Below are 22,271 nucleotides of genomic sequence, written 5' to 3'. Positions count from 1 at the left end.
CTTGGCACCTTCAGGCAGTTGCGCCGTGGACGCACATCTGGAGAGCGCGTTCGTTATGAATTTGAAACAAACTGCCTCCTCCTGCCTCAGCCTGCATGTGATATGATACAGACTGTGATTAGATCTTTCTGAAGTCTTGTCATTCAGCTTTATTTAACCCATCTGACCTGTCAGACACCGCGCGAGTGGGAGTAGCTGGAGTCGAACAGCCTGGTTACAACAGCTGGATGAGGGCTGGAAACATCTGCAGCGTCTGTTCCAGAGTTTGTAAAATGAAGCAGCAGCTGAACGGCTCTCTGCCGCCTGTCCCGGATGAAACATCCCAGGAATGAAGCGAAGCGGTTTGGGAGCGTGACGGGCTGATGGGACATGTAGGAGCAGTCCTGTCTTCACTTACAGAAACTTTCCCTTGAACAGGAGCATCCAGGTGCAGCGGACAGGAATGAACCGGATGAAGGAGCTGAGTTCTCTTCCACCGAGACCGCCGAGTTTACCTGCAGCCTCCCCGAAGAGGCGGTTCGTGAAGCTGGGGAGGAAGACGAGTGATGGCTCTCAGCAGTGAGTGTGAACAACTGGGCGACAAACACAACCTCTGAGTTCTGTGAGAGTTGAGATGTTCAGACCAGGAAATAGACCTTTATTGTTTTTTGTCTGTAGAGAATGTGTCACTCTCTTTTTATGCTCTTAAATGAATTGAGAAATAGCAGTCAGTCCACTGTGAGGAGGAGAGGAAATACATCTGAAAACAACATTTTAATATATTTACACATTCGTTCAACTGCCACACACAACTACAAAATGACCTTCACTCCATCATCTTCATCATTCCATCATAAAGCTTTAATATTTTCACTAATATCCTTAATGAGAAGTTTTTAAATCTCTTACATCCATGTGGTGGCGTCACTGCAGAGAACCTTTGAACCAGCGATAAGAAGCTTACAAGCTTGGTTTCAGTAAACAACACTTCATTATTTCATTCATGCTGTGAGGGGAGCTGAGGGAGGAGAGGTGAGTCAGGCTGGACGGCTCTGTGTTGACTTACACAATATTTTATGGTTAAAGTTCTTTTCATGCTTCTTTTTTTTTCCTTCCACTGAACTTCACTTCATCCTTTGCTGGAGCATCAATCATTGTTCTTAGTCCTGTTCTCCTTGTAAGGATGTCAGAGTCGCAGGTAAAGGTACAGATCTGCTGGTAGGAATTCGCAGTCAGGACAGGTGTTGATCGAGGACTCTCCCTCTTTGATCAGATCAGCTTCATCCACCGGCAGTTCATCCACCAGCAGGTCAGCCGAGGGAGTGGCCGTCAGACAGCCCAGCAAGAGCAGCATCCGTCGCCATACCAACCGCCTCTCAGGTGTCTTCCTTCGCGGCCCCGCCTCCAGCCCAGGCTCCATGGCTCTGACGGCAGGTCTCAGGTCATCGCTGTCCATCCAGGCCAGGAAAGGCAGCAGTACGTCACATTGTCTTTACGTTATCTGTGCTGGCACTTGGTTCTCACTGAAAGATTAGAGAAGAGAAAGAGAAATGGTTGTTGGTGCTGCGCCTAGTATTTTACATTAATAAATCATTGCTGCGTCTTTTTGAGATTTCACTTTAAAAGAGCCACAGACTTTATACACTACGGTCAGTTTACTAGTCGCAGGGAGTTGCCTGAGAGAACGGTTTTCTTTTGTGGCTCTGGAGGAGATTTAGAGACTATAAATTTATATCAGGAAATCTGCATCACAAGGTGGAGTTTGAAAGATTTGAGTGTTTAACAGACAAGGAGGGTCTGACAGAAGGTTATGGGTTGCATTATAGGAATTGCAGGATGCAATAATTTTCTTGATCCATTCAAGAAACTAAAAACCAAAATGTATGTGGGTGGGACTTGATCAGGCTAAACAAAGAAAACCAGTATTGAGATAAACGTCTTTGATACTGAATTTCACATTGTGTTGAAATAAAAATAAGGGAGACATATCACATGATCTGGTAAATACATAGCAGTGCAATACCTCTAACCATCGTTTGTTATAGTAACATACAAATGTCTATACACATGGTAATGGTAATTGCTAGATTTCAACATGGGGTCTTGCATGACACTACTCCTGTTGGTACGCACCTCTGTTTCACTGTATACAAACTGCCTACACAGTTAGCTCTAGCTCTAACTGGTCGTCGGCGACCAGGATTCAGACAGTGAGCCGTTAGCTGCTGGTCAGTCTGGTAACATGGATCTGTCTAATCCCTGGGTCGGTGCTGCTCACTCTCAGGGGAAGGTGCAGGCGCGGTGTTTCTGGTTTAACAGCACCATGCTTGACAGCCTAGGTTCACCTGGGTGTCATGTTTCCATCGCTGCTGATCGGAACCGGAGCCGATAAATACCAGGGACTACTACATCATTTGACTCGGGAGTGAATACCAATTGTACCTTTTCACATCGCTGACAGATGTTAGCAGCGTTGTAAGGCCACATACATACATTATCTGTATGTAAATGTCTATCATTGTGCTCATTAACCACAACTAACCCCGGCATTGAAACGTCTTTCCTCTGTCGTGTTACACAGTGATCTCTGCGGATCCTTTGATTGCGGACGACCCGTCTGAGCTGTCCAATCAGATTAGTGCTCCAGGAATCCTGAAGATCTTTGGAAATGAAATCTGTGAAGGAGCTCACTACAAGAGCGTCCTGGCCACCACACACTCCAGTGCAAAAGAGCTGGTCAAAGAGGCCCTGGAACGGTAAGACCATGTCGTGTGTGTGTGTGTGTGAGTGTGTGTGAGTGTGAGTGTGAGTATCTGCCTGCCATATGTGTCCTCTCTTTGTATGTGTGTCCATGTTTCTCTATTCAGGGTGAGATACGAGTCCGTCCACATGCTTCCTCTGCTGCAGTATATTTGTGTGCTACATGAATATTTATAAAATCAGTCAGAACTGTCTGTCTTTCACAGAAGTTTGGCACGGCTGATGAAAGGTTAGCATGTTCATGTTGTTGTGATTACTATATTTCAGATGAACAAGGTCAGCTTGTTCTGTCTGTCATAATTGCAGTACAATGTGCACAGTGTGTGTGTGTGTGTGCGTGTGTGTGTAAAGTAGTTCATTTAGTAGTTTTGAAAAGGTCTGGAGCAGACCACAGATCTGTGTAAGAGGCAGCCAGTGTCGGCCACGGCTCAGAGGCGGCCCCTCCGCAGGGTGAGCGTCTGTCAGGCTTTGCCTTCGTCTCAGCCAAAAACATAATGGAATGTTCAATACAAGTATTCAGCTTGTGGAGGAAAGAGTGAATCATTTTCTCTTCCCTCAGTAAAAGTTTACACTGCAGCGGTGACATTTATATCAATATCAGGTTGTCAGTAATGGGTGAGTAAATACATTAAGTACATTATGACTCTTACATGCTGGTTTAATGGAATATCATGATAAGATATGACTTTGATTAGCAAGAAAGAGAAACAGCTAAAAAACAACCCTCCAGTGAGTCAAAGCTTCTAAATGTTTGCATATTAAAGTGTTTTACATTAATCAGTATTTTTATATTGATAATGGATGTAATGACCATGTACGATGTTAAAGCACTTTCATGTAGTGATGAACCAATAGAGTCTGACATGACTTCAGTTCCCCTCAGCTCTACGATGCTTTTTTAGCATCTTTGGTTTTACAGCCCACAACTTTAAAGCTACAATATGCAAGTTCTGAAAATCAAGCTAGCACTAGCATGAGACTCAAAACTAAACCACTTTCCACCCCTCCCTCTCCTCCTGCTCTGTTGTGCTCCGCCCTACATCCTCGTCGTGTTCACTGTCTCAGCTCATGCAGGAATCAGGAGCTAGCTAGTCTGTGAACCAGACGCAGTGACTGCTTCTGGTAGCTAATGCTAGTTTGAAGCCACAGAAGCTGTGTAGTGCATGTGCATGTATTGATTGACAGCTGTGAGCTCCCATCCCTGACTTTAGCCTTCTCTGATTGGTTAGAAGGACACGGCTTTGACAGCACCTCTCCACATCTCTTTTTTATTTTTAGCAGAAAAGCTCTGATAAACCTTCTGAGCATCAGATAGACAGTTAGCAACTAACTAACTGTCTATCTGCTGTTTGGCTCTGGAATATAACTGATTGTTTAGCTTAGTAGGACCAAACGTAGAGTGAATACTGGACTTACATAGGAAACATGACTCCTGTAACTGTTCGCTAACATGCTCAGTGTATTGACTTTATAATGTGATAATAAATCAATATTGTGTTCACAGCTTGTTGTGTTGGTTTGCATAGCAAGCCTTTTTCTAACTTAACAGCAGCCACTGTGTCCAGTTAATGGTAAATGCTAATACGTAGTGCAGCAATAGCACAAGTAGCAATATCTATCTCAAGTCTGCTAACATTAGCTAACATTAGCTAACATCAGCTGCCATAAGATACTGGTCACCGACTAAGACTGTAGCAATAAAACCCTTGAATGCATTGAATTGTGGGTCCATCTCATAGTCTTCCTCTGCTGGTTAAATTGTTATGTAATCATAGCTGCCTTCAAATTATTTTGAATTTGATATTATTATTTTATTTATTTCATATATTTTGAGTTATATTAGACAGTCTTGGAGAAACTGGTGTGTCTATGTTGCTTCCAGAAGCTTTCGGGGGAATGGATGACTAGTGGTGAGCAGCACTGTTAGGAGTCTGTAATTTTCAAATCCTACACAAGGACTTTAAGCAGAGTAGACACTGTTATTTACAATTGAAGAAACCAGAAGTTTCCAAAAGTACAGGGATGCTTCTCAAGTTCTAAATAAATTTTATCCAGCTGTTTTTATCCAGCTGTTTGACCATTTTGACGAGAATTTGTAAACCAACTGTGTTGTACAGGTACGGTCTGGGCAAGGAGGAAGCAGAGTCCTACGTTCTCTGCGATGCCATCGGCTCCATCAGCGAACATCAGTGGAGGACGGAAGGGTTCAGAGTCGTCGGCGACAACGAGAAGCCCCTCCTCCTGCAGTCACTATGGAAACCCAGAGAGGGCCTGGCGAGACGGTTCGAGATCCAGAGGAGGAGCTTGGTGGAGGAGAAGACGTCCAGAGACAAAGACACCATCACTGCTGGTAGAGTGTCTGTCTGTAGGGACCACATCCTGATTCAGGGTGGAGTTTTTACCATGAAATAAAGTCAGTATTGTCAGTATTAAATCCAGTTTTAAAGCTCTCACAGTAAAAATGTGGTTTGTTGGCACGCTGTTTTTCCAGAGAAAATCATCCAAGCCACACAGACCAAATTGTATTTAATAGCTCCACAATTTCTTTTTGTTTGTTCTTTTCAATTTCTGTGACAAATTTGGGCTCATGTTTCATCCTCACTGCTTTTACAATGGTCTGAGGAACTTTAAGTTTAATGACCATTATAGACATCCTGTGATCTAATTAAACTTGTTCCACTTACACGTCTCCTCTGTTTAAACTAAATGTTATAAAACGTCCTCTTCACTGATATTTACAAAGAATGATGCAACAGAAAAATACCCCAAACTTTCCACGGCCGCTTCACGCAAACACTGCAGGCTCTGCCTAACGAGCAGGGCGGACCGCTGTCTGTCAGTCCCACTATCGTTTCTCCTGGAGGCCCTGGCTGAGGTTGACACAGCTGTGGTCATGGTGTGAGAGTGTGTCCTGTTTTGTGCTTTGCTTTTATGAATGACGCAGCCTGTGATAGCTTCTATCAGTGCCAGCTTGCGGATGCCTGCTGTGTAGATGAACTTTTTTTTTTTTTTTTATTTCCATGAGCTCTGTCATTCTTTCCACTGAACTCTGTTTTCCTGAGCTCTGTGTGGGGCTCCTCTAAACACATGATGTTCAAATGAGCAAACACACACACACACACACACACACACACTTACCATACCTCAGGAAAAAAAAACAGGTGTTGCCCTGTCACCACATTCCTTTACACTTGTGCTTAATGTATAGTTGCTCAATTAGCCCACGGCTTTAACAGCATTCCCAACTCTCTTATTTGCTTCTTCATGTCCCTGTCAGGCATCAATGCTCAGGCTCGAAAGCTGCAGAAGAGCCGCTCCAGAGTGACCTCCACCCTCATACACAGGACCGTGGGTCGAAGCCACAAACTGTGGAGGAGCAAAAGTGAGATGGACCTTTTAGATTCTGACACAGAGACCAAACAGGACGCAGATCGCGATAAGTGTGTGAAGGATCGAGGCGAGGGCCTGAATCAAACGTCACCGCAGAGCTGCAAGCGCCCCAAAACAAGCCCAGAACAGAATCACATTCACAGCCTGGAAACTCCCCCCCAGGGGTTTCAGGCCAAAACAGAGACCCTCTGTCCGTCAAGGCCGAGAGGCGAGCGGGAAGGAGAGGAGTCGCAGAGGGAGGGGATGGAGAGCAGCGACGATAACGCCACACAGTACGCCATTCACCCTCCTCACGACTGTCCGTACCTGCTGCTGCTGCAGGGCTGCAGCCCCACACAGGTATCTCATTCACACACACAGCTCAGCAAACCTACCACGACTCATCAGGCCTGTCTAGCTCCACATGTGGAGGTGGTGTGAATGTGGCTGCAGTGATAGTGACACTCTGTTTAAAGAATGTGGAGGGGGGTGTACTGTTCTCCAGAACCAACAACACAGCAGCAGAAGTGTAAGGAACATTGTCTTTATCTGCTACAACTGTTAGCACGTTCAGCTAACTAGCTCACCGCCAACAGTAGTAACCGGGCATTCCTTCCAAGGGAGCACATCATTAACTAGTTTATCTAGGTACAGCTCTGGATGCTATCAAAGTTTAGGCCAGTTAGAACTGTGTCCTGAGCTGGATTTAGGAAATTCACACTCCAGCTAATGTTATCTTTAACAAACACCCTGGTCCTCGCCCTCAAAGATTTTTATTTTATTATGTCGAAAATTAACACACAACATTAAAAAAATATGACAAAAAGTTTGCAAGCTAATCAAACATGGATACGTTAGAACAAGATATGGTCTTTGTCATACTCATAGGACTGAAACATCTTTCCTTTATTTGCTGACTTTTTGCCAGATATGCATTAGCTTGAGTCTTAATAGATCTGGAACTCTGGATCAGGCCTTAAGCCCCGCCCACCACCTGCTTGCTCCAGGTGGACAGGTGAAAGAGCAGAGAGCATCAAGATGGTTAGAGGAGGAAACATCAGAGAGACTCAGCCACATGTTTGAGCCTCAGTCAGACCCAGACTCAGAGGAGGAGTCTGTTGAGACCAGAACCAGAGACTAGCAGACGGATCAGAACTGTTAGCACAGTTAGCATCTTTTATTTGTTTATGTTGTTTGTTAGCTTGTAACTGGCAGTGGCTGACACAGTGTTAGCGGTTGTGCTAATGCTAACTCTCTCTCTCTCTGTACTGACATGGTTTCAGGTGTATTTAGCCCCGCCCCCCGTCCCCACAAGGTGACAGGATTGGTTCCTTAGGTTTGTGACGTATGAACCCGAATCTGTTTCTATGAGACTGTCATTGGTTCACTGCAGGTGAACAAGGTTAAACACTTGATTTGATGATCAGAGGGTCAAGTGTTTATTTAAGAGAATTATAGTTTTCATTTAAAAGTTGTCAAATTCTGTTATAAAGAAACATTAACATTAGTTTAATTAACTTAGCTACAACTGACAAACTGCCAGCAGCAGTCCTCATTTCAGCCGGTGATCAGATCATCAGCTGGAAACAAGAGTCCTGCTACTGTCTGCCTCTGCGTAAAATCAAGGAGCCATTGAATTAAAAGATTGGTGTGAAATTTTGATGGTAAATCTGCCGCCATCAGCCTGTTGTCTCAGTGTGAACAGAGACGGAGGCAGAATCATTACGACAAAGGTCATAAAGTAAATGTAGTGTCAAAACACTGATCAGGAAACAGAGAAAGACAAAACCAGGCTCTGCTTCCTGACTGATTACTGGTGGTTTTTAATGTTGGACAACACACACACACACACACACACACACACACACACACACACACACACACACACACACACACACACACACACACTCTGCTGTGATTCTGACTACTGAGGGTTTTATCAGAGGGAGTTTATTTGCCAGTGTGTTGAGTTAAATCTGTCCAGTTGGAAAAGAGACATGTCAAACATAATAATCCTGCTCATTGTTCTCACTCACTAAATTTGATAAAACACTCTTTGTTTAATCAGGCTTGGATCAGGACTATAATTCTAATACCTCCACATGATCAGACTGTGGAGCTTTAACCAAGGGACTGTTGTTATGTAGCTGCTGCTAAATATTCAGTCTCTGATTTTCTGCTCTTTGTCAGCGATTGATGAAACAAAACATTGACTCAGTTTCACTCCAGGTTTTTACTTTTTCTACTCATTTTGACCAGAAGTTGCTTAATACACACAGGAGGTTTACACATCAGTTAAAGTGGTGAAATCCTTCAGTGGAGTAACAGGAGCTAATGTGCTTAAGTATTAAAAGTGAAAGTATGTATTATGCAGGATTGACCCCTTTAGAATATGTGTAATTACAGATTATTGTAGAATATGATTTGATAATTATTACTGATACATTTTAAAAGTGTAAGCAATATCTTGATGTTGCTTACACTAGCTGGTTAAGGCGTGGCTACGGTGGCCCTGAGAGCTCAACACACTGCTGCTGAAGAAAACACAAATACAGAGACACTCTGCAAGCAGCACAGACAACCGGGGACACATAAAAGTGACAAACCCGGCTGGGACTGATTATTATACCCGACATTGTTGACTCATAGTATCCCACAATGCATCATGAAAAATAGTGAAGAATCAGTGGTCACTAACCAAGCAACATATACATCATGCATTGCTCTTGTGCTGAAAGAAAGAGCTCAGAGAAAATGACCTGAGTGTCTGAAAGAGTTTTTTCATTGTGTCAATGAGCTCAGTGTAAAGCCCTTGTCCATGGTGAGGAGGGAGGAGGGAGGAGGAAGTGATTTCAGACACAACCCAAATGTGTCCCAGTAGAGTTCATCACTTTTTTCGTTCCCCTGGAAACACTTCTGTTGTGTTGTGAGTATTTGCAGCTCATGTTTTTTCTGTTTTCATGTGTTTTCTTAAACTGCTGTGTGTTGAGCTCTCAGGGCCACCGTACACAGCTCGTTTCAACCACTTTATAAACAGTTTGGTCCTTAAATCTACAACAATGAATCATAATTTATGATCATATGTTTCACATGTGAAATCATCTGCCAATTAACTAATTAATGTAAACTAAATGTAGTTGCAGTGATTGAAGTGGGCCGGTACCGGCACTTCTTTATGTTAGTCTTTAGTGTACCGTTACTTTTTCTTGCGTACCGGAACTTCTCACTAGCTGCCGGGACTCTTCTGCACTCCCTGTTCCAGGATCTGGGCGATTTGTTTTTGTAAAAAAAAACTTGTCGGGAGATGTCCCGCCCACAGCACCATCTGATTGGTTTACGTCACGAGTAATAGCCTATCACGTTGAAGGCTGCTGTGTACGCAGTTGGTCACTGACTCTGCGGGTCAGGTGAAAGTGCGGAGCTGTGTGTCGAAGGTAAGACAGCAGACGTCACTGAAGCTGTAGTAAACATCACAATCCTCTACAGTGAAGTTACAACAACACCGCACTCTGATGAACACGTTCACCTGTTGGTTCAAGACACACCGAGCGAGAGAGAGAGAGAGAAGCTAGCGCTAACTGCTAAGCTAAAGTAGCTAACTGATCTGGACAGCATGTAAACAACTGAATTAGTGAAAGGAGCAGAGAGCTCTGGGTGCTGGAGCAGAATTAAATGTACAGCAGGTAGTTAGTCACTGTGATGGAGAAAACAGCAATATTAACTGTTCAGACAGCAGCAATAAACTATCAGTAACAGAAACTCTAGAGACTGGAGATGAGACACTACACTGACGTCAGCACGTCAGAACGTCAACGGTCACCAACTACAGTTACTGAATCAGTTCCCAGGTGAGAACAGCACAGAAATCAAACCAGTTAATTCCATTCAGACACTTTTTTTCCCACTTCAAGCACTGTGTAAAAAGTATAATATTATAGTGGAACAGAAATATAATATCACATCAAATGGAAATGCTCCAGTAAAGTTTATATGACCATCAGATCAAATGATTAATGTTTCTATTCCAATCTTTGCTGGTAGGAGTTTCTGTGGGACCATTACACACTGTAGACAAATTGATTTAATTCATTTGGCAAAATAAAAAAACTTTACTTAAACTTTAGGAGAAACTAGCTTAGACGCTAGTTCATATGAGCAGCGATAGCAACAATGGCTACACAAACAAAGAAAAGAGCATCAGGAGAAGAAGCGGTTAAGAAAGTCTTTATAAATGAATGATATCCACTCAGATTTTCTCAGATTTAATGCTAACTCATAATTTTTCTCTCCACGCAGGACTTCCTCATCTACCTACTTGTGGGGCTCGAAACTGTCATTGGCCGGAGAAGTGATCATGAAGATGGGTCAAAACCTGACATCCTCCTGTTCGCCAACGACATCCTTAGGAGACACTGCTGCTTCCATCGCCGTAGCCCCGGCGGCCCCACCGTGCTCTGCCCCTCTCAGGATGCTGTGGTCACGAGGAACGGCGAAGTCCTGAGAGAAAAAGTACGGCTTAATCCTGGTGATGTCATCGGACTGGGACAACACTACCTGTTTCTTTTCAAGGATCCGGTTGCTTTGATGCACAAGGTGAGACACTGGTCCATCCCAGAGATGAGTTCAGATTGTACACACATTGTTTAACATATCCTGAAGAGGCTAAACTTTGTGTTTTGAATGTGATATTGTTCATATAACTCCTGTTTCAATCTTTGTGTTTCTTGTTTCTTGGGAAATGAAGGAGGTGAACAGTTCTGCCCCTGAGCCCAGCTGGTCTGCTGTCCCCTGGATGTTGGGTCATAGCACCTCTACCACTAGAACAAGCCCCACTACAGACAAGATCCTCTGCAACAGCTGCATCTCCCCCTGCACTGACCCCCAGAGCAGCAAAGAGCCCCTGAGCAGGGGCCCCCCATTTTTACAGTCACCTGAGGGCCACAGCCTGACTCTGAACTATGACCCAGAGGACGAGGATCGCATCGTCAGGGAGATCGTTGCTATGGGAAGCACCAGAGTCAAAGACAGACCGGTGCTGACTGCAGCGTTTCTGCTGTGTATGTGTGTTCAGTATTCGTCCACATGTCTTCACACCTCGGACCTGCGCAGACTCCTGCTGCTCACTGCCAGTGGGATCCAGAGAGTCATGTGGGTGAGTTATTGTAAAGAGATGATAGGTCACTCATAAGCTTCTCAAAAAACCCGCTAAGACCCGCTGACATTGGCCTTTTGTTGGCAATGGAAAAGGGTTCAATCTTCATTGACATGACTGCAGTGGTACCGGATATTTATCAGCTCCGGCTCCGATCAGCAGTGATGGTAACACACCTGTCACCTGTCCAGTGCGGTGCTGTTAAAGCAGAAACACCTTCCTCTGAGAGTGAGCTGCAGCCCCAAGATCAATTTTAGAAAACGCACAATCGCAGATCGAAGCGTCTCACACGAAGTCTTACTCAGACTTACATTCATCAGGTGGCTAATTTTGATGCTAATGATGCTAATGTTGCTCAGTGTCTGCGGGATGTGTAAATAAGCACCTGCTAACACATTTCTCCATAACAATGTGTTGGTGAGGAGTTATCGTTGTGTTTACAGTTTGTTGTGATGCAGCATTTTTACTTTTACTTCATCCTCAGGCCATTATTATTTCTTTGTTATGTTCACATGATTCCTTGGTGTGTTGTCTGACGTGACCGTACACCCCCTAACAAGTTGCTCCAGACTTGTTTTGTAATTGGCAACTTTTTAAAGAGTTAGTGATTTCATTTCACTGGTGCAGCCTGAGGACTTTGGTTTCTATTGGCTGTTCTAAAATCTAGATTATAAACAATAAGAGCTCCATTGTTTTCAATTAAAGATACTGGATGTGGATCATACTGCCTGGGGGGGCTTAAGCTGCCAAGTCTTCTGTTAGAAATTCTCCTGAAAACTCACGTTTATGGACATTTTGAATGTGCAGTAGTGATCTGTTTTTATATCTTTGCATCTTCCGTTATTGATTTTTTAATTTACTTTTTATACTTTTTGTCTCAACTTCCATCTTCTTAGTATTGTTTTCCTACTTATAAATGAACATTGTTGTCATGATATTATCACGTTTCCTGTACTGATGTACAAAGCCTTTATTTCTTGCAGGAGCACACTAAGGATCTGGCAGCAGTTCAGCCTGAAGCGTAAGTGCACTTTACAGTTTGTCTTCAGCAGTCTCTTATATTACAGTCCACTGCAGATCTTTTATCCTGTTCTACAGTCTCAGTGGTGAAGACTCAAACTCAGAGGACCTCCAGCCTCTGAGCCTGCCCGAGGTGATCTCAGGACTGCGCCCCCTGGTGGTGTGGATGTCCAACAGTCTGGAGCTGCTGCAGTTCATCCAGTACCAGCTACCTCTTATTCTGGAATGGAGAAGCAGAAAGGAGCAGGGGCAGGAGGAGGATGAAGAAAGGGAAGATGATGAGAGCAAGGAGGCGGAGAGCTTAGGTATGTAAATCAATGGTCATGTGACCGTATGACCAATTAAGCTGCACTGTTGTATGTTGTATCAGCTTAAATCATGACCATCACAGGTCTGTGTCCGTCTTGAACCCGAATAACACGTCCTCTGTGGAGGACACAGAGTCTGAAGACTCGGGGGCAGCTTTGTCCAGATTGTGGGGGGGGGCACTGCAGGAGTATGAGGTATCGGAGCCGTTGATCAGAACCATCCGGCCCGGTCAAAGGGAGAGCTGCGTCCGTGATCTCGGTACAAAGTCTAACAGATATTCAGTGTGGACTCCACCAAGGTTGTCCCTCGTCTGCGATCCTGTTTCATGGACCGGATCAGAAGTCGCAGCCGAGCTGGGGACTGTGTCCGGTTTGGGAACATCAGAATTGGATCTCTCTTCACAGATGATGTGGTTCTGTTGGCCTCGTCGGACCTGGACCTTCAGCATGAACTGGGACAGTGTGAAGTGGTCGGGATGAGAGTCAGCACCTCCAAGTCTGAGGCCATGGTTCTTGAGTTGTTGTCCCAACTGAAGCAGTCCAAGTATTTCGGGGTCTTGTTCATGAGTGAGGGTAAGATGGAGCGGGAGATTGACAGTCCGATTGGTGCGGCATCAGCAGTTCTGGACCGCCGTGGCGGAGAGGGAGCTGAGCTCAGAGTACAGTCGCTGCTCCTTTGAAAGGAGCCAGTTGATGTGATTAGGTCATCTGGTTAGGACGCCTCCTGGGCGCCTTCATTTGGAGGTTTTCTGGCTACATTCGACTGGGAGGAGACCCCGGGGTAGGCCCAGAACTCAATGGAGGGATTATATATCCTATCTGGCCCGGGAACACCTCTGGATCCCGCAGGAGGAGCTGGAAAGTGTTACCGTGGAGAGAGACGTCTGGACCACTTTTCTTGACCTGCTGCCACCATTACCAACCATAAGCAGAAGAAAATGGATGGATGGACGCCAAAAAAGGCAAAAACATACCTTGTGCACCTTTAAGATATGTTCAGTATTTTAGTGGAGCTGAGCTGAGCTACACCTACATCAGTTACAGATATTTATAGATAAGTGTGTATTTGTGTGTGTGTGTGTGTGTGTCCTTTCAGCCATGTAGTCGCTCCGTCTGTCCTGTGTCCGTTCAGCCAGTGAGGAAACGATGGCGGTTTTGGAGGAGGTCGTCATGCTGGCCTTCCAGCAGTGTGTGTACTACGTCACCAAGGTGAGACGATGCCCAAGCACACAGGTTAAAGGTGTGTGTGTTATTTAGAGTAATTTATTTGGGTAAGCACTGATATAATGTCATGGTTCTCTAAGGAATGATGGTTATATATCAGTGCACCAGTTTCTAGTTTCAGACTCTAGTCCTCTCACTCATGATGATGTGTAGATTAAGAAAGTAAATAATTAGAGAATAAAGAGCCCAGTGAGCCGCTCTGACAGCCTCTAATGTGCCGACAGCCTCACTGCCAGACTACACTGGGGGCATTATGACAGGGGGGAGAGACACGACACCAAGGGCTTTGTGTGTGTGTGTGTGTGTGTGTGTGTGTGTGTGTGTGTGTGTGTGTTGGGGAGGATGAAGGAATGAAGTGTTGCCAAAGAAGCTTTGCATTGCAGCCTCTAATATTTCACTTGATCAGCTGTGAGGTTGGATATACTGATGAAGTACTGGACATGTTTTACTTTCTGAAACTGTCACACAAACACGTGTGTTGACCATATAGACAGATAGACAGATAGACAGATAGATAGATAGATAGATAGATAGATAGATAGATAGATAGATAGATAGATAGCATTCCTCTGCATCACATCATCACTCAGGTAATAGGAAAGATAATCCCTCGGGCACCAGTAGCTCACCTGGTAGAGGCACGTACCATTAATGCTCAGTCCCTCAGTCCTATATCTTTCTTGTCTCTCTGACACAAAAATGCCCCAAAAAAATAACTTCACAGAAAATAATTTCTGGCCAGAGTTTCACTGACGCCACATAATTTTCTTCTCTTGTGTAACGGCTGTCTGTCTGTGGAGGTAAATAGGAGAAGTTCACATACTGAATTTGACTGTGCACAGTCCTGTTGTTTTCTCACAGTGTATTATTTGGAAAAAGAGAACATGGTATGTGATTGTAGCCACAGAATCCAGTTGTGTGCAGTTTCGCTGAAGCTCCAAACCCATTACATGAAATTGAGCTCGGAAAGATTCAGACAAATTTCCAGAGGAGCTGTGGGTGAAAACTCTAACGAGGAGCCTGATCTATTCAAGTTCGTACAGTGAACATGTCGTACCGTTCAGTTAGTATCTGAGCTGAAGCAGAATCACAGCCCCTCTAATGACCAGGATCATCCAAACCAGCTACGCCCAGTCGATGAGCTCGGGGCCAGAGCTGCAGAAAGCCATGTCCAGCACTGAGCCACATCACAGATACCATTAATACAGTGTTGGTCTGACAGGAGCAGCAGCCAAACCAGGGTCCCAGGTCCTGCCAACTGGACTTCACATGCCCCCTCCCCCCTCCTCCTCCCCACTCAGGAAGAATATGACACTGTATCTCTACAGAGGAAACTATAGGAATTCCTCCATGTTCCTAAATGTCCTGCAGGTTTGAGACAGCACATTCCTGCTCCGAGAGGAGGATGTGGTTCTCTAACTCCTCCTCTCAGTCAGCATATATTTCTCTCAACAAGTCTGCCCGGTGCAGCTGATGACTTCCAGATGTGGTTAGTCAGTAAATCCATAAATAATGCAGGAGTATAATACAGCATGTTCATGAAGATTTAAGTTGCAGGATTTCATTTAAAGTTGATGTTGAATTGATGTGTTGCATTATGGTCTGAATTCCTCCCCGACCGGGCCGGGGCCGCATACGCGTTAACTCCCCACTTAAAATAAAGTCTGCAGGAAAATGGAAAAAAATCAAAACCAATATTAATGACATACTTTATTTTGACAGTATAGTAAGAGATAGAGAGATGCAGGGAGGGAGAGAGGGGACGACATGCAGCAAAGGGCCATGGGTCGGACTCGTGCCCATCGCCGCTGCAGTTAGGACTAAGCCCATGTGTTACACGCTCTACCAGGTGAGCCATCGAGGCGCCCACAAACATATGAATCATACATCTCATTTATCTAGATTGACCCTTCTGTTGTATTATGTATACAAAGATGATTTAAGAGCACAGTGACAGTGATTTATGAATATGAAAAGGTTTTGGACAAAGTTTTGATATGATGATTTATGGGCTCAAATTAGGTTCAAAAAGATTTTGCGCTTGTAAAGAGATGAAGCTAAAGTTTGTTTTTGTAAATCAACCTTTATATGTGTAAAATAAATCTGCAGGAGAAATTCAAGTTTGTATTTGTAGAAAAGTAAACAGAAAAAAGACTGATTGAAAACTGTGAACAAATGATATACAAAATAAAAACAATACTTTATTCTAAAAAACAAAAAAGTTAGACGAGTTTACCTTTTAACAAGTTAATTTATCTGTTTTTGAGCATCAAAATAAATTTTCAGTCACAGAAAACAGGTCAGAACAAGTTGGTAAATTACCTTTAGCTCGAGCTAGCTTCCTACAGAGTTCAATCATGACGCATCAACACTGAAGAACCTGAAGCTGCAGTTCCTCTAACGACCACTAGAGTCTGGCTCCAACAGTGAGTCAGTCCCCATAGACTCCCATGTTAAAATGTCCAACTTTACAGCAGAAATAAACATGTTTACAGCCTGGTACAAAAACAGTTTTGGTCTCTAGAGCTAATGTCCTCCTTCATTACACCTGTTTATATAACTCACCTGTTTACATTTTATTAAGGACTAAAGTTATGGAGGATTGAGGGCGTGGCCTCTTTGAGTGACGGATGGGTGAGTGTATGCTTGCCACAAACTGGCGTTCACTGAAATCTCAGCTCCACACACGTCCTTCCTCTTTGACCATTTTTGGTTTAGCTGGGAGTTAGGGGGCGGAGTCAGACACTGCCAAGATGGTGACAGTGGAGCAGCTCACTCTGGGCTTTAGAAACCTGTGGGTGACGTCTTGATGATCTTTACACAAATCCTGGATGCACATTTTATTTTGTGAGGACAGTGTCAGTTTTTCTTGGATCCAGGTGTTATACCTGTCACTTCACAGCAGGCTCTGACCAACATCTGTCCTGGACTGACAGTCACCGGTGTCAAGAGTGGGACTAACCTGGCTAAAGGCCTATTGATTTACTCCAGTGTTTATCCTTTCACTTAGTGCAGAGTGATGACACAGTGTCAGTGTTTACTGTGGTGCAGTCGGTCTGATGGTGGTGACATTGTCTTAACTCTGTTTACTCTGGGCCGTCAATGTGAGCGTCATCACTGCAGGATGGAAAACAAAAGGCGCCACTGCTGGAGACGTGTCTTGATGAATACACATGCTCTTAAACAGGGTTGTGGTCAGTCTGTGCCTTTACTTGCCCGTCACAATGAAAGCAGAAATAAGCGGCGAGCACACACTCTGGAGGATACGTGCCGTGGGTGCTGTGTGGTCACTCTGGCATTATTGAATGAATGAGTCCTCTTGGCTCCGCTCAGTGACATTTTCCAACCAGAAACACAGCAGGATTATTTGGCTCAGTCTTCACCCAGCTCCACTGTCTCATGTGACGGGAGCTGCGGCTGTTACGTTGTACTGTTCGTGTTAAGTCGACCCCGGCTGGGCCCCCGGCTGGGCCCCGGCTGGGCCCCGGCTGGACCCCGGCTGCGGCCCTGGCTGCGGGGCCTTACAGTAAATGTAAGATGATCTGTTCAGGGCGGATTCCTCCAGAACTCTTCACTCAGCAGTCCTGTTCAGAGCTGTGCCAGGCCCACATGAGCCATATTCAGCTCTTCAGGAATGTGGATCTCCGGGCAGCGCTGGCCTTGGAAGCGTGGTGGGTGTAAGAGAGAGATTAGAGGGGAGAGGGGATGTCTGTGTACAATTAACCCGAACAAAGCCGCGGTTGTATGGGCTCGCTGTGAAGAGCAGAGAGGACCTTTGGCTGAGAGAGAGGAAAACTAATCTTATATCAACTCCTGTAGCAGTGTGAGAAGCAAAGAGACATGTAGAGGCAGAGTGGGTGGTCTGGGTCTGGGGTAGAGGGCTACATGTCTGAGGTTATCCCAGAGATCAGAACATCAACTTTTCCAACCTCACACTGACCCACAGGAATGATCAACACTCTGCAGAGAGTCTCTGAGCCGCACAGTTCCCATGACAACACCTCTGTCTCCTCAGGTCCTCTATCCCATCCTACCTGGACTCCTGGACTGCAACCCGTTCAGGGAGAGTCCAGGTGAGAGCAGCAGCGGACCGCAGGTTCCCGCAGAGATCCAGCAGGTTGTGGAGGTCCTGAACGAGACCTGGGTGCTGCTCTCAGACTGTCAGCTCCATCCAGAGATTTCCTCTCAGCTGATTGGCTACGTCTTCTACTTCATCAACGCATCGCTCGTCAACTCGCTCATGGAGAGAGGTACCAGAGACCTACACACAGGAAGCTCTGTTACAACACCTATATAATCTGTATATAACATCTACATTATATAATATGTGTAATAAATATGTCACAGCCACACACTGACCGATCTTTGACACTTAATCCTTCACTGCAGCTCAGAACAACGCAAGACTGTGATAATGACAGGAAATGAAAACTCTGGTTCTTATTAGAGAAACGAACCACACATTGGTAGTAGGGATAACATGATCATGTTTTTTGCCAAGGTGAGATTGGCCGATAACCATCATTCTTGGCGTTATATCTTGTTATATCTCGTTATATCTCGTTATATCACATTATATCAGTCTCACACACTTTGTAAAAGTTCCACACGGCAACATGTTGTTTTGTTTTGGAGGACTGTCGCTTGCCGGCGCATTGATCAAAGCCGGTCTACACTACACAGCACACAGCGCTTCTCTCAGCCAGAGACCAGAGTGTTAATCACAGGTGATCGGTTTTCAGGTGATTGGTGACTAGAAGTATTTATTCTGATCCACCGATCATGTATTTTAATGAAAATGGGCCGATGTTGATCGGCTCAAACGGCTGCTCAGTGCTTGGGTCGGTTGCTGCTGTGGTAGTTCTGGATTATGGTAAAAATCTACTTTTTTTTTAACACAAATACAGATGATAGATTTGAGCGTGCTCAGGTTGTCTGGAGTCAAGAGCGGCTCCAACTCAGAAACAACATATTGTAACTTCAACATTCATCTACAAAGAAAAACATTCAGACCTTCATGATGAGAAACCAGAGTGAAAGAAGAAGGAGGAGGTTTTGAAAGAGGACTTTCTCCTGGTGTGTTCACAGGCTCAGAGCCAGGTTTCTACCAGTGGTCCAGAGGAGTACGGATCAGGGCCAATCTGGACCTGGTCCTGGACTGGGCCCATGCAGCTGGACAGGGAGAACCGGCACTGGAGCACACACACACACTCTCCTCAGCTATCAATCTCCTGGCCACACCCAGGAAGAATTTACTGCAGGTAACACACACACACACACACACACACACACACTGGTCTGGTTTAATAGAGATATATAGTAGCATTTATTTATGGCGGGAAAGAAATAGATTAAAATATAAAACTTAAGTAAATTTTCCTTTAGAATAAATCTCGTGTGTGTTCCTGTGGAGTGTTGTTGTTTATGAGGTCACCTGACATGAGAGATGAAGTACTGGATCAGTCATGGTGGGAAAATCTGGTGCTTCAACTCACCGGATGTGTTCTTCATGTGTTTTGTGTGTGTGTGTGTGTGTGCGTGTGCGTGTGCGTGTGTGTGTGTGCAATCATCTTGGACGTCCCTGCGGTCTCACTACCCCTCCCTGAGACCGGCTCAGCTGAACTACCTGCTGGGTCTGTACAGCCCAGCGTCCCCCTGCAGACACATGTGGACTCCGTCGGCTCAGGACGAAGCAGCAGCTCATGGAACCGGTGAGACCGTCACCCTGGCTGGTGAATACAGTCACGAATATCATCATCTCATGTACAATCTTTCACTTCTTTTCTCTTTATTTCAATATCATCCTCTGTCCTTCCTCAGCTGACGTCCTGGAGAGTTTTGACACCCACCACCCTCTGGTGCTGCCTGCGGGGGGGTACCAGCTCCAAGTGAGAAGAGCTGTAACAGATCCAGGTCTGAGGGACCAGCTCGACAAGCTCAGAGCGTTCATCCCCTCTCCGCCTGAGCCTCGGTCCTCTGAGGTCACAGCTACCAGGCAGCAGCAGGTGAGAGAAACGACCTGGGGTGGGGGCGTTGTCACACCTGAGTGAACGCCAACAGGTGATAAAGATCTAACTCAATGATAGTTAGTTAAATCTTCCTTTCTCTGTCTCTCTCTTTTTTTTGTCTTCTTGTCCTCTGTCCTCTTCGTGTGTCTCCTTCCTGTATCCGTCATTTCAAATTAAAAGCCCTCTGCAGAGTGTCTGAACAGTCGTTCCCTGTACTGTTGGAAGAAAGTCAATAAAGAGTTGAAATATTCTTTTAGCATCACTCACAGAAGCCCTTTGTTTTTATCATCTGTATAAAACAACCATCGAAAGGAAAAAAAGATTTCCACAGGGGGAAAAAATGAGTTTACTGTTCCTTCTTTCGGCTGAAATGTGTTTTAATCAGTTAAACACTGAGATTACACGATCATTTTTATAATGTTTTTTCTTTCTTTCTTCTCAGGAAAAAGAAAATCACTCACCTTTATTTTTTGATGTTGTACCATTGATGGGATAGAAAATTTAAATTCCACACACAGAACATTAAAGCTGCTAAAATGAATATTTTATATTAACAAGTGATGATGTTAGCCTAGCGTAGCATGACGACAGGAAGCAGTAGAAGCAGCTAGTGTGGCTCTGACTAATCTGTTAACGTGATGCTAACTCTAGCTTCATATTTACTGCACAGACATAAGAGTGATATCAATCTTCATCATCATCATCGTCATCATCATCTAACCGTCGACAAGGCTAATGAGCTAATGAGCTAATGATAATAATAATGTCAGACTGCTCCTTTAAATTATGTAAATTTAAAATGTGTGTTTGTTCTGATGTCATTCATCCTCCAGAGTGGTTCCTGTCTTCAGGAGACTCTCCACAACCACCCACCCCCCTCTGCCTTACCTCCATCACCCCCGTCACCCCCCTCCCCTCTCTCCACCCACTACCTGGACGAGTTCAGCTCCTGCGGCGCCGTCCTCCTGTCCCAGAAGCTCAGACATCTGGAGCTGCAAATCCGAGAGATGACGAGCAGCGAGGTGAGGAGGTCGGCTCTGGACCCGTCCTGTCTCCTCACCCCTCCAAACACCCCCCACGTCGTGGAGCCTGGGGACCAGGTGAAGACAGACCAGGAGAAAAGGATGAAGGCCGACAGTGAGACGCTGCCCTGCTCCTCTGATGTAGATGATGAAGGTACAGACACTCGTCACCGTTCATCTTTTCTTCCGCTGGAAAATGAACTGAACTCCTCTGTGTGTCTCTTACAGGTGGTTTAGTGTTTGAGTGTCTGTCTGCGCTGAGAGCGGACCGTCTGACATCAGACTGTCCTCATATGAAGAAAATTAAAGAGGAAGAGGGGGAACAGGAGGAAGAGGAGGAGGAGGAGGAGGAGGACCATTATGACGACAGCAGTAATGAGATTTTCAGTCTGGAGCTGGAGCGAGGGGAAAGAGGACTCGGTCTTGCTCTGGTTGACACAAGGGTGAGTGACAGAGATCGTTAAACAAATGACTTAACAGTGTGTTAATTACCTGAGGTTAGCTAACTTTACCTGCAGCTCAACGCTCACCTGTTGGCGTCCATCTTGAAGTCTTGAGCTCTCAGCTGTCTCCATCTTTCACATGCAGCTCTGACATTTTACCCGTTTTACTCCGTCTCTGATCATTCAGCTTTTCAGGTCGGTAAGAATCTAAACTGGAACATCTGCCCAGATGTTCCAGTTCTTTTGCTGGCTTCCACTGCTGCGACACGCTGTGTTTGCAGCTAAGTTTCATATCTGGGTGTGGAAACTGGCGGTGGGCGGGATCACACAGCGCCAGTCAAACAGACGTTCTGCTCCGTAATGGAAACTTGTTCTGTGTGTTCACTGCTAATTAGCAAATATCAGCACGCTAACACACTGAACTAACATGGAGAACATGACACCTCAGCGTGTGAACAGTGTCATTGTGAGTATTCATCATCAGTGACCTTTGACCTCCTGTTCCAGGACACCTCCTTCAGGGTGAAGGGCGTCTTCATCCGTGCCGTGGTCCCGGACTCTCCTGCAGCTCGCTGTGAGAAGCTGGTTCCAGGAGACCGGATCCTGGCCGTTAACGGAGTCAGTCTGCTCGGACTGGACTACGAGAGGTGAGGAGGACTCACGTCCAGGTCTGAAGGATTAACAATTAATATCAGATCTCAGTTTTTACATCTCTCCTTCTTCTTCTTCCTCTTCTTCTTCTTCTGTGTTTCTCTCCTTCTTCTTCTTCCTCCTCTTCTTCTTCTGTGTTTTTGTTCCTGTCAGTGGGAAGGAGCTGATCCAGTCATCCGGAGACAGACTGAGGTTACTCTTGGCCAGATGTGACTGGATGGCAAAGGCCATACAGACTGACTGCTGACTGTTTCAGACTGAGAGACTGTTGCAGCAGCACAGACACACTCATCAGAGCTGGTTGAATATTCAGGTTCAGAGTCGCTGAGGAGGAC

General features: G+C 45.2%; 1 protein-coding gene across 1 annotated transcript; it reads left to right on the top strand.

Annotated features, from left to right (window-relative positions):
* The first annotated feature begins 442 nt into the window (after positions 1-442).
* LOC111219680 (ras-associating and dilute domain-containing protein-like) lies at positions 443-22,183 on the top strand. The gene is made up of 18 exons (XM_022742396.1): positions 443-558; positions 1,253-1,455; positions 2,561-2,735; positions 4,857-5,089; positions 6,017-6,468; positions 10,405-10,701; positions 10,853-11,260; positions 12,244-12,281; positions 12,365-12,563; positions 13,702-13,797; positions 17,828-18,062; positions 18,901-19,074; positions 19,380-19,523; positions 19,633-19,817; positions 20,654-20,983; positions 21,178-21,285; positions 21,793-21,932; positions 22,090-22,183. The coding sequence occupies exons 1-18, from the start codon at positions 443-445 to the stop codon at positions 22,181-22,183; spliced, it is 3,627 nt and encodes a 1,208-aa protein (XP_022598117.1).
* Positions 22,184-22,271: the final 88 nt, after the last annotated feature.

Source organism: Seriola dumerili, unplaced genomic scaffold (genome assembly GCF_002260705.1).
Source record: "Seriola dumerili isolate Sdu_G_001 unplaced genomic scaffold, Sdu_1.0 BDQW01000068.1, whole genome shotgun sequence".
Taxonomy (NCBI): Eukaryota; Metazoa; Chordata; class Actinopteri; order Carangiformes; family Carangidae; genus Seriola; species Seriola dumerili.
This window is presented reverse-complemented; position numbering and strand designations above follow the sequence as displayed.

Excerpts from the sequence above, each read along its gene's own strand:
- LOC111219680 (XM_022742396.1), top strand. The coding sequence starts at position 443 with ATGAACCGGATGAAGGAGCTGAGTTCTCTTCCACCGAGACCGCCGAGT. Across the intron at positions 12,564-13,701 it reads AAGAAAGGGAAGATGATGAG|CTGTCCTGTGTCCGTTCAGC; the intron begins AGCAAGGAGGCG and ends TAGTCGCTCCGT. Across the intron at positions 20,984-21,177 it reads CGCTGCCCTGCTCCTCTGAT|GAGGAGGAGGAGGAGGAGGA; the intron begins GTAGATGATGAA and ends CAGGAGGAAGAG.